Raw genomic sequence first — 12220 nt, 5'->3', positions numbered from 1 at the left:
TATTTTTTTGTATTTGCTGTACTATAGAGAAAAAAGTATGAAATAAAAAGATTTTATTAACATTTTTTTAACAGTTTCTATGTTGATTGAAGTAGTAAGCTGTAGAAAGTTGGGTGTCTTTTGCGAACACTTCTGACACTATGTCAAAGAAACTGCTGACCAACAGAGCTTCTTTCTACTAGAGTATCTAGTTTATTAACTCTACTACAATATGTCAACATGAGTGGTATATGAGCAGCTGTGAACTCACAAGATGTGTAATTTACAGATATTGTATGTATCTATTTAACAGTGGTGGAAGAATAGAATTAAATATTGTGGCTTAACTAGCAGTGAAATGGTAGTTTTCATGACTCTTAAATGATAGGATGGCTATTAATTAGACGGTTATCATTTAGTCAGGTATATGTACAGCGACAATGCCTTGTTTTTTACTTTCATGTGTTAAATAAATGTTCTGTTTACAATGACTTATTGTCATCAACAGATTTATTTCTGTCTTTTCAGATGAGATTTTGCTGGTTGGTGAAAACTTTTAGATGTATGTATGTGTGTATGTTCTGGAGATGGTGCGGGATATCTCCGGTGAGTTTAATCACGATTGCTCAAAGGCATCTTGAGTTATGAGCAAATATGCGATTGGCCACTCCCACTCACACCAATCAATATGAAACTCCAGATTTTGGTTAATACTTGGCCCCAGAGCATGCACACCAAATTTGGTGAAATTCTGTCATCTGGGTTTTGAGGTACAGTTTTTTGGCATTTGTGGTATCCCCAATGGGTCAAGCTCAAAATGCTTTGGCATGCCTATTCCCAAATACGGACTGAAGATATCTCCCAAGATTGTTTGATAAATAGACACATTGTTAATGAGTTATGGCCAATTTCATGCTAAACCAATCCATTTGTGTAAAAATTTTGGTTGATGACAGCCATGTTTTTTGACCGATCTTGCTTATTTATAATAGAAACGTGTATCTCATTCCCACAATGCTGTTTAAACATTTTGGTGTCGATAGAGTCGAAATTCAAAAAGTTCTATTAATTTTACTGTTTTTCACATTATGCAAATTAGCAAAAAATCCATCATGGCAGTCTTTCATGGTCCTCAGAGGATGTTTTGTAGCGCATATTGAGCTTGACTTGTGTGAGAAATTTCAAGTCAATCAGAGTCACAGTATGAGAGGCATGGCCTTTCAAAAATTGCATTTTTGGGTCTTATTTACAGCGCCATCATGTGGCTGATTGGGCTCAAATTTCCAGAAAAATGACCATTTCCAGTTATTGGGCTATGTTTCTAGCTCATTCCTGCTCACGGGAATTTTATCCCAAGCAGCAGACAACATAATAAATATAGCCACGAGCAAACACAGATCGTTAGAAGTTTAAAGCTTTTGATCTGGACCTGGTAAAATGTGGCCTAGACATTTTTTCACAAATAAAATCAAGAAAACAAACAATGTAGACTCTATGTCAGCCTGGCTACAGTGCTGAAACGAAATCTGGTGTTGTCCTTATTTTCATCTATTAATGATGAGTGTAGGCTGCTCTGGCAGTATGGAGGGCCTTCCTATATGTTTTAAGACTATCTTGCCAGACTAAATGAGATTCTTCCAGATTGTTGGAACGCCATTTCCTTTCAAGTTTTCTCAATGTTTGCTTTAATTTGCGGGTTTGGGGGTTATACCATGGACGGTGTAGTCCCTCATTCGTCCAGGAGTGTTCTATCGTAGAAGAGGTTTCAGTCGTAGTCATCTGGACACCGTTTTCGGAATCAAGACGCTTCGGCTCCCATCCAGAAGTTATTCTCAATTGTGAAAAATGGTGTATCTCCTCCGTTCCCAAACCTCTGGTCAGTCACTCCCCCGTCCACGTACATTCCACCCGAGTAGAGAGTCCTGACCCACCGCCAGACCTCGATATCCCATCTGACTATGTGGTGTTCCAGGATGTCTTCAGCAAACAGGCAGCCACCCTCTTACCACCACATCGGCCATGGGACTGTGCCATTGACCTGCTGCCTGGGGTAACCGCCCAAAGGACGTGTGTATCCCCTGTCCATCCCGGAGCGGAAGGCTATGGAGGATTACATCCAGGAGGCTCTCCACCAGAACTTCATCCAACCTTCCACCTCACCCGCGGCGTCGAGTTTCTTTGTGGGCAAGAAGGACAGAGGCTTGCGGCCCTGCATCAAATACCGGTCCCTCAACTGTCAAACCGTCAAGCTCCCCTATCCTCTTCCTCTGGTCCCGACTGCCCTCGAGGAACTCCGTGAGGCTCGCATTTTCACCAAACTGGATCTGCGGAGCGCCTATAACCTCGTTTGGATCCAGGAGGGGGATGAATGGAAGACGACGTTCATCACCCCTTCTGGCCACTACGAATACCTGGTGATGCAGTACGGACTGTCCAACGCTCCCGCCGTCTTCCAAGGCTTCATGAACGAGGTGTTCCGGGAGTATCTCCACCGCTTTGTGATCGTTTACATCGATGATATTCTCATCTACTCCCGGAACTTGGCTGAACACCGCCACCACGTTACGCAGGTCCTCCAACAGCTCAGGAAACATCAGCTCTATCTGAAGCTCGAGAAGTGCGAGTTCCATCACCCCACGGTCCAGTTCCTCGGATACATCGTCAGCGCAGAGGGTATCCAAATGGACCAGGGGAAGATCTACGCCATCCAAAACTGGCCTCTTCCTCAGACAGTTAAGGAACACCACCGTTTCCTCAGCCACATTGGAGGGTTTTCAAGCATGAACTGCCTTTTTAAGGTCATGCCACAGCATCTCAATAGGATTCAGGTCAGGACTTTGACTAGGAAGTCAATTTCAGGAATTAATTTCAGATTTCTGCATTTTCAGCAATGCCTTGCAATTATCTTCCATACACTTATCGGTGGACTACTACTTCTGCATACTTTAAGTTACAGAAACCATTCAAATGTCAAAATGTTTGACATTGTGCTTATATTCCACCTTTTTCTACCTTTAATGCTTTATAAAAATGTTAAGCTTTTTTCAAGAACTAATTACAAAATAAGTGAATGCATTGCATATAAGTTTCAAGCTTTTATAGCAATGTTTTTCAGCTTTAAGCATTATTAGGTAATGCAGGGCAGCTTCCAACTGTGCCAGTTTTAAATTTCAACTTCCAGGTTTTTCAGCAGTTTTTTAAATGCAATACATTTAAACTTTCAGCCTTTTCAGGTAACTCATTTCAACTTCCAGGTTTGACAGTATTAAAGTTTAGCTTCCAACTTTTTTAGCAATGTATTTCAGCTCTTAGCCTCTTTAGTTAATGTAGTTCAGCTTCCAGGTTGTTAAGAAATGCAATTGGGCTTGAAGATTTCTCTCAGCATTTAATTTCAGACTTCAGAATTTTCAGCAGTGTTTTGCAAATAAATTTCAACTTTCAGCATTCCCACGCATTTTCTGCAGTGTGAGAGCTGGTTGTGAGTTCAAGACCTGGGTGATGCACAATGAACATCTCATATCAGTAGTCATCAACCCTGCTCCTGGAGAACTACTGCCATGCATGTTTTAGGTATCTCACCACTCTAACACACCTGATTCTAATTATTAACTTGTTCTCCAGCCCTTGACAAGCTTCAACTGCTTCCTCCCACATTTTTTGCTCAATTGACACCAAACTGACAAGTGGTTTCTCACTTTGCAGGTCATAAAGATCCTGACTTACCCTTGGTGTTTAAGATTGCGAGTTCAACTCCTGGGTGATACCCTTCTGTTTCGATTAGGGACATATGGTTTGAAGGATTAATTATATAATATTTCTGCTGACAGACCCTCTCATATTTGTCTCCTCCTTTTTCTCTTCCTCCTCTCCTTCCTCATCCTCCCCTTTTTCCTCCTCTTGGTGCCTGCACTAGTTTATTTTGTAGATTTGGACCTCTCAAAGAGAGGGGGATCATTTAACTGCTGGGTCAGAAGCCAATGGGCCAATTTTTAAGAATAGTCTTTTTGAGGATATACACCTCAGATGATGTTGGTGATACAGAAAACAGTGTATCATATTTTTTGGCAAAGATCAGTATGGGATTTAGAAAAAGCAATTTGGTAAGCCTTATCAATGCACTGTGAAAAGTAACCTGTGTCCAAACAACATTTTTCCATGAGCACTGTTGGCTAGGAAAACTGTTTTCATGTCTGTTTCCTTTGGTATAAGTAGTGAAAACACCAGATTCAAAGTCATAATCTTGGATCTAAGAGAGGTAGGGGAGGGTTTCTAGTTTTCTAAAATATCCAAAAATAAAAAGGCATATGAAGTGTTTTTGCAGATCACCACACGACTTTCATATCAAAAGCTAATTTTTTACATACCTAAGGAAGTTTATAATATAGGCCATTGCTGATAATATCATTTGGGGGGTTGGACTAACTCATCTGAAAATTGGACTATAGCAATTTAACTGTAAAGATAGCTGAATAACTGGATGAATATGCACAGTACCCTGGTTCTTGTGCATCAAAGGAAACCACTACACAATAATGATTCACAATTTGTCTTTTGGACTTTTGAATTTATAGTCTTTATTTCCAAAGTATTGAACCAAAGAAAAAATAACATATCATTAAAAACGTACTCTCTAATCTACTTTTCTACTTACTAAAAAGAAGTACAAGGTCTTAGTGTGAAGCAACCTGTAATTCCTGTTTTGGGTAGCTCAACAAGATCATGACTTGCTCTTGGTATCTGTGGTTGTGAGTTTGAGCCCTGGGTAATGCAAACAAATCCTAGTACTTGCTCAGGCATTGTGCTGTGTGGATTAAAGACACGTGACTTCAAGGTATAATAACTCCGATCCGGGATGGACTGCATATGTCTTCTTTTTTCATCTTCCTCCTTCTTCTTCTTCTTCTTCCTCCTCCTCAAAATGCCCAGCCCTGGCTCACAGCTGCGCAGCAGCAGCTATAATTAGTGTGAGAGCTGGCACAGCATTAGAGTTCAAATTTACAATAAAAGTCAATGTGTACTGAGTTGGAACTTTTTAGATCAGAAGGTTGTCAGTTCGAACCCAGGTGCTGGCAATATGTTTTAAATTAAACTTATAGATTCTCTCTTCCTTCAAACACTTTGCACACACACTGTACATCCTCACGTTCTGCAAGATCTCCTGCCACTAATAATGTTCAAAAGCTTAATTTTAGTCAAATATTTTTTTTTTAATTATTAGAAACCAGTCCCTCTTAGAATTGCCAATGTTATCATTATTATTATTGTTATTATTATTATTATGATTATTATTATTCCTAGGAAATCTGTCTTCCCATGCTTGAAAATAAACAAAATTAACGCTGTTAGGGCTAACAGGAGCATGATTAAAAAGCATACTGGACTATGGTGGAAGTGGACAAGGCAGACGATTTTTAGTTAGCTTCCTCAGGAGAACAGGACTGATGGGAAAAAGCTGACAAACCAGACTATTTAGGAGTTAACCGTAAATACTGTATACACATAGATCCGGCTGGTGAGATGCATCTTGCCATCTTGCAGCGGGGTTCTGGCCAGTTCCAATACTGCTTTTGGATGTTCTAATGAAAGAAATGCCAAAACCGAGCAACAGGGAATACCATTTCACAAATGTGAAGTTATGATTGTGTTGAATTTGATATATTACAATAAGTAATCCTTCTTTTAAGCTAACATAATGTTAAGACACTGTCCTGATACTAAATTAGAACTGTATATAGTTTTTGTAAATAATGTGACTTAAAATGTTTGAAAATTAGCAAATTATTAATATTTCACAACAAATGTAATTAAAAACAGAATTGTAAAGCCCGCCAGAAATGTACATAATAAGTCTTTATTTATTTCCAAAATTCTAAATAAAATTAGATCATGGCATCCATTTTACAATGCAGTAAGAAAAAAGAATACACTTAGCTAGAAACTAATTACGTAGGGTTAGTTCTTAAATATTATATCATAGTTATATTACCGTTACTATCTATATAAGATAATGTATTTTGGTATGAAAACACGCATTTTAATTGAACCAATTATCGTGTATCATAAATATATGTCTGGCATTTGTAACAATCCAAACAGCTTGAAAAATCGGTTGGAAATTCAGCGAGTTATGATGATTTTAATTGTGAATTGACCTCCTGCCTTTATATACATAACGTTACATGCAATAGGAAGCGCGGCAACTACTAACTCCAGAAGATGGCAGTAATGCAACGTAAAGGACGCCAACTGCCGTAAAACCTCTAGGAAGAAGAAGAAACACTACCGTAAGCTAGCTATAACGACGAGTTGCTAACCGATTTGTGAGACTTTACAAAAGATAACAGTGCTCTTGAGGAGAGATAGGGTTACCGCTGCCAGCGGGTCATGCAGTTTTCTAAAAGGTAATGAGCCGTAAAGCCTCGGGGTCTCGGCTCAGCGGCGCCCACAAACTACAGCCACACTGGAATGACTGGCAGCCCAGGTTGGTGTTGCGCTCCGGAGGAGGCTGGTTGAAATAAATCGGGGACTATTTGGGCCTATGCTGTGCTGCTTTATTAAGTTGTGGCCACAAAGGAGGGAAATACTTTGTGTATCTTTACTATAACATTCATTGCTCACAATTATCTAAATTAACTGTCTTCTAAAGCGTAATATTTTCATAGCTTGCCACGCAACATACACAAAACCAAAGCGTTTTATCCAGGGTTGACTGTTCTCGAGCCCGCCTCACAGACTTGGTGAGCCCGGCGCTAACATTAGCTCAGTTTGTTTAGAGAGCATTGATTAGCTAAATGTTACCAGCCTGCTGCTAACTCAGTTAACGCTAATTGCTAATTGACAGCAAGAGATACAAGACACGTTAGCAAAAACGATAATGACGTCCCATAAGCCGCAATGATGAATTGAGTGAGTGATTTTGAATTGGCGTTAACCACAAGGTGAAAAATCGTAATGAGCCGTGTTGGTTTAGCTGGTTAGCATTACCCCGATACTGTTCGCGCTGGGTAACGATAGCTAGCTAGCTTGGGGAAGACGCCATGCCCTACTGTAACGTTGTCAACTTCCCAGAGAACTTCCGGATATATTTTGAAAGCGTTTACATAAAAATGTATTACAGTGTTGGTCTAACTTTTTGAGCTGTTAATAAATAACTGCAAAATCGACACAAGAATTATTGATGCTTTAGACTCCTGAGTTAGCATCACATGTGTTATCGTACCGAACGTAAAGACATTTGTAATGACAGGTGTAAAGTATTTTAGATTTCCACCACAGTACATTTTTAGTGGGGCAACTGCCTCCAGATCCCAGACTCACAGGGAGCTTAAAGGCCCTAGGTTCGCTGCTACTTTGAATATTTGTTTGGTAACATTTACCACTAACGCACAATATACATTGACTTAAGAGAGCGTTTCAGAGACTAGAATTAAGAGCCTTAAGGAGGCTCCTACATCTTTACCAAAGCTTGAGGCCCTGTCTTAACGCAGATGACTTTAACAGACAGATGATTTTAATATTTGAGTTGACATTATGTGTACAGTGTACATATTCCTAAATAAATTGGAGTGTAATCAAAGTGTCACAAATTATCACAACCTAAATTGGGGAGGCAGGTCATTTTTGCTGCTGAGCCCCCTAGTGGCCCTGGGTATCAGCTCTTCCCTAACAATTTGTAAATAATTTTGAACAAGGGCCTAAACCTTACAGGTCCACAGTTTAACACAATGACAGAGCCAGCAGTTAAACATGTAATTTTAAACAATATCACAACAAAAAGACGCTTGCAAAATAGTTTGTTCATCTAGTTTGCCTCAGGCATCATGCCCCACCCTATGTTGACTGTTTCCATTTTGACTTTCTATTTGGTAGGAGCCGCCACTGTTTGTTACATGCATTGAGTACTTTCAGTACTATGCGCACTTAATCAGGAACGAAGGGGGTGAGCAAAGTAAATGTAAAAGTGGAAGCAATACAGAAAGATCTAAACCTAGCAGGAATGTTGAAAAAAATGTATTAACAAATAGACAATGTTGTGATCTGATGTGGCTCTCCCTCTGTCACAAACCAAAATAACTTGTTGATCTGTTAAGCAGAAATAACATGTACATCAGTAAGGCTGTTCACAAAGGTATAACTATCATAGTAGTAGAATATGATAGTATACATTTTCTGGACAGCAAGTGTGAATGAATGAATGATATAGAGAAGGAGATGTTGTCACTCCTGGCCCCTTTCCAGATTGAGATGTTCTGGGACTTTGCTGGTTTGATTTTCATTCTTGTTAAACTGAGGAGCTCAACCCGTCGCTATGCCTTTTTCGAGCTGCTGCCACCCAGAGGTGAACTTATGGCTTTTGTAGCAGACATAAAAATGACTGAAGCACGTAGATATTAAGTTCTGGATGCAAGTTGGTATGTGAAAGAACTTGAGATTGAAAGTGATGAGCTGGTGTGGAACAGATCCGTAGATATTTGCCAGATCATGCGTAGTGTTCCACGCAGCCAGGGAACCCTGGGACCAATGCCTTCTGGCAGCTGGCATTGATGTAGTTGTCCGACACTAAGTAGCTGGTCATGCATTTACCACCACTGAGAAGAAAATCTTCCCTTCCACATTAAGTAGTGCAATGCCTCTGAACCGGAGGGTGTGGCACATGTCCTGGTGAGCTGAGTGGGATGTTTTTATTGCTATCGCCAAGTTGTTCCTTGATGTGGTTCCCCAACTCCTGTTTGGTGGTCTCTAGCTTCCCAGTCTTCATCTCCTGTAGCAGATCTCGGGCATACTTGAAGGGGTTCCTGAAGGAGCTTACTCTTGCCCTCTCTTTCCTGCTCCTGCTTTTTCAAATCTATTCCGCTGTCCTCAGGCTTGCTAGCTTGGATATGATCTGGTTCCAGAGAGCCTTCAGACCCCCCTCCTCCTGCTCTTCAGCCTTCCTCCGCGCTTTCTGGAGTAGACATCTTTCCTCCACCAACTTAAATATTTTCCCCCTCACACCTCCCTTTCTGCTTGCGGATATGCTTCTTCCCGGGGCATTTCTCCAATCTCTTCTTGCCTTCTCCATAACTGATATTGCTGAAGTGAGTTTGGATGTAGTGCTGCCTGCTAACGAGTTCTGGAAGATTAGGTGCAAGCTCTGGTCGAAACGTGTCCATGTCCCCCTGGCTTTGAGCCACTTGACTTTGACCTAACCTTGACTTTCGTCACTTTGCACCATCCACAGCCACATTTTCTCAGGATCCTTTGCTCATTAATCATTGCCATTCCAAATAGGTTCATGTTGTCAGTCCTGATTGATCTTCCATCCCGCCTCTCGGTGGACTGCCGAGCTGTCTTTCTTGTATTGTGCTTGTAGTCTATTTGGGGGGTCCTTGTAAGGACTTCACTTTATGGACGTGTGTATATGGCTAGGTACTGAACTTCAATACTTTTATGGCACCTGGCCTGGCCCCGGTGATTCCAAGAGCCTTCAGGAAGTTGTGGATGGATTTTAGATTGATGGTAAAGACGTCAGTAAATAGCGTTGGAAATTGTGGTCAACAGGGCACATTCGATGACCGTGATGCTAGGTAAGGAAAAACAGAAGAGCAACTCTTCCTCAGGTGATTGATTGAATTGAATGTCAGTGCAGGACGTGATCAGACTGTCAGCAAGAACAGTCTGTCGACAATTGCATAGAGAGTGGTATTATAGTAGGTTTGCAGTGCATAAACCCCTCATTACAAAGATGAATGCACATTTGAGAGTTCAGTGGTGCAAAAACTATAGGCACTGGCCTACAGAGATGTGGAAAAGTGAAATGGTCAGATAAGTCAGCCTTTACCATATTTTCGACAAATGTGTGAGTATGTGGTGTACACCAAGAGAACGGTACAGGCCTGAATGCTTGACCCCTGCAGTGAAGGGATCCGGTGGGTCTGTTATGCTCTGGGGGGCCTTTTGCTGACATAGTTTGGGTCCACTTGTCCCCTTAGAGGGAAGGGTCACTGCAAATCAATACAAAGTTGTTCTGAGTCTATGATGAAACATTTCTATCCTGATTGCAGTGGCCTCCATCCTCTTGTCCAGGATGACAATACCCCCATCTCTAAGGCATGAGCGGTCACTGGTTTGATGAGTATGAAAATGATGTGAATCATATGCCATGGCCTTCATAGTCACCCGATCCCAACCCTATTGAACACCTATGGGACTGACGTGTTAGACAGCGTTCTCCACCACCATCATCAAAACCCCAAATGAGGGAATATCTCTTGGACGAATGGTTCCATTCCTCCAGTAGAGTTTCAGAGACTTGTAGAATCAATGCCAAGGCGCATTGAAGCTGTTCTGGCTGCATGTGGTGGCCCAACACCTTACTAAGACAGTTTGTTGGTTTTAGAGCTCGACCAATATGGAATTTTTGAGACAGATACCAATTTTAGAGGGGAAGCATTCGCTGATTACTGATATGGCGGCCGATATAGTGAATTTTTGAGCTGGAATGAAAATAGACCTTTTCTATGTGGATTTTGCACTGATATGTCTATGCAAAGGTAGTCAGGAGGCTGCTTCCTTAAACAAATAACTTTTTATTACAGAATGTTTAAGTTAAATAATTTAACATACAAATTGTTAACCAATTCAGGAAATGAACACTGAGAAAATAAAATAGTTAAATAAACATCAGCACTGTTCAGTATCAGTCAGTCTGAAGTAGCGGAAAATGCCATGGAAATACTCAAAAGTACAACTACCTCTAAATTGTACTAAAGTACAGTAATAAATGTACTAAACCACATATTCTCTCCTCGATCAGGCTATGAGATTCATGCTACAGCTTTTGTTCCGATTCTGAACCATTATTTCAATGGGTTGAACTCCAATCAGAAATTCATGAGATTCATGCTACAGCTTTTGTTCCGATTCTGAACCATTATTTCAATGGGTTGAACTCCAATCAGAAACAATTTTATTTTTTTTTTTTTTTGCTAATCTTTAGCAATATTTCACTGTTAATGTAACGGTCACAAACATTAACTCATGGTTCGCTGCTGCTGAGCCAATAGATATACAGCGCCTCTGCCAGAAACGTTCAGGGGAAGCGTTCAACGTATCCAGTGAAAAAACAGGCTGACGTTATTTTCTTTCCAGCATTGCATCTCACCAACTAGGTAACAAGTCAACACTCAACAGACTCAAACCACCATCGCATTGTCTGCTGAGCTGCAGAATGATGAAGACATGTTCTGATGCTTACCTTTCAATCTGCTACTTACTGACAAACTATAGCTGGCTAGCTACATCGCTAACAACAGACAGATGTGATAAGCATGAGTGACGAGACGGTTGCTAGGGACAGGGTTATATTAAAATTATATAGGAAGGGGAAAATGATCGGTTCACTGTTTAACTTTCCAGCAATCACTAATCACTAGTTGGCAACTTACCGTGAACACACCGCTTGGACTCCACTATGTCTGGTCAGCTGTGCACATGGCACTTTACTAGTGTACATGTGCTGGGTGATGCTGAGCGTATTGTAGCCATAGCGATGGCACACAATTTCCTGCATGCACTGCCTAGTGCTGAAAGCAGTTTAAGTTAGCTGTCTTATGTGTTCCAAAATGCAAATGTTACTTTTTGTTAGTGTGTGTGTATATACCATGCAGTTACATCATCTATAGGATTTGTCTTTTTTTTTGTGTGTTTGTGTATGTGTATATCCATGTATTCAGAGTTGACAGTGTGTCATCCAGCCAGGACGGACTGAAGTCCAGAGAGCTTGGTTCAGCAGCGTTTTACGACGTGTTGCCCTCCAGCTGCCCTGACCAGCCAGCGGTGTCCAGCGATGCCTACGCTGCTCCAGATACACACCAGGAAGAGGGTGAGGCCTCCTTTTGGTCATCAGGATCATAAATATTACTACAGTGTGTTTGCAGGTCTTGAAAAGTTATAAAGAGGAGCAACACATAAATTAGTTTTTGAGCTCTACACATAAAAACATAGATTCTTAATGTTAATACAGGTGATTATTTTTTCCATCAAAACACATTGTTTGTAACAGCTTTTTCTGCTCAAAATCTGTCTGCTTGGATGTAAATGTTTGGTTCATGTTTGGTTCTCTTGCCCCTCCCTAACCGTGACGAAACAAGCAAGACCAAGGACTATTGTGTATGTTGACTGTAGGTATGTAGATCGTTATTTTTTTATTGAACTTGATACCATTTTCGAGACTGCTTAATGATCAGGGTTTTTATTGATA

At 40.7% G+C, this 12220-nt stretch overlaps 1 protein-coding gene across 5 annotated transcripts in view; it reads left to right on the top strand.

Moving 5' to 3' along the window:
* The first annotated feature begins 6230 nt into the window (after positions 1-6230).
* Positions 6231-12220, top strand: part of smg1 (SMG1 nonsense mediated mRNA decay associated PI3K related kinase) — a 90336-nt gene continuing 84346 nt past the window's right edge. For 3 of the 5 annotated variants that reach the window (XM_044182128.1, XM_044182130.1, XM_044182127.1), the window contains exons 1-2: positions 6232-6460; positions 11694-11842. In XM_044182128.1, coding sequence (XP_044038063.1) covers positions 6384-6460; positions 11694-11842 — 226 coding nt within the window. In that variant the 5' untranslated portion in view covers positions 6232-6383. Of the gene's footprint in view, positions 6461-11693; positions 11843-12220 lie in introns of those variants that run through there. The other 2 variants (XM_044182129.1, XM_044182131.1) reach the window with 2 other exon arrangements.

The sequence above is a fragment of the Siniperca chuatsi genome, linkage group LG21, assembly GCF_020085105.1.
Source record: "Siniperca chuatsi isolate FFG_IHB_CAS linkage group LG21, ASM2008510v1, whole genome shotgun sequence".
NCBI classification, from domain to species: domain Eukaryota; kingdom Metazoa; phylum Chordata; class Actinopteri; order Centrarchiformes; family Sinipercidae; genus Siniperca; species Siniperca chuatsi.
The sequence above is the reverse complement of the archived record's forward strand: the minus strand, read 5'-3'. Positions and strand labels throughout refer to the sequence as shown.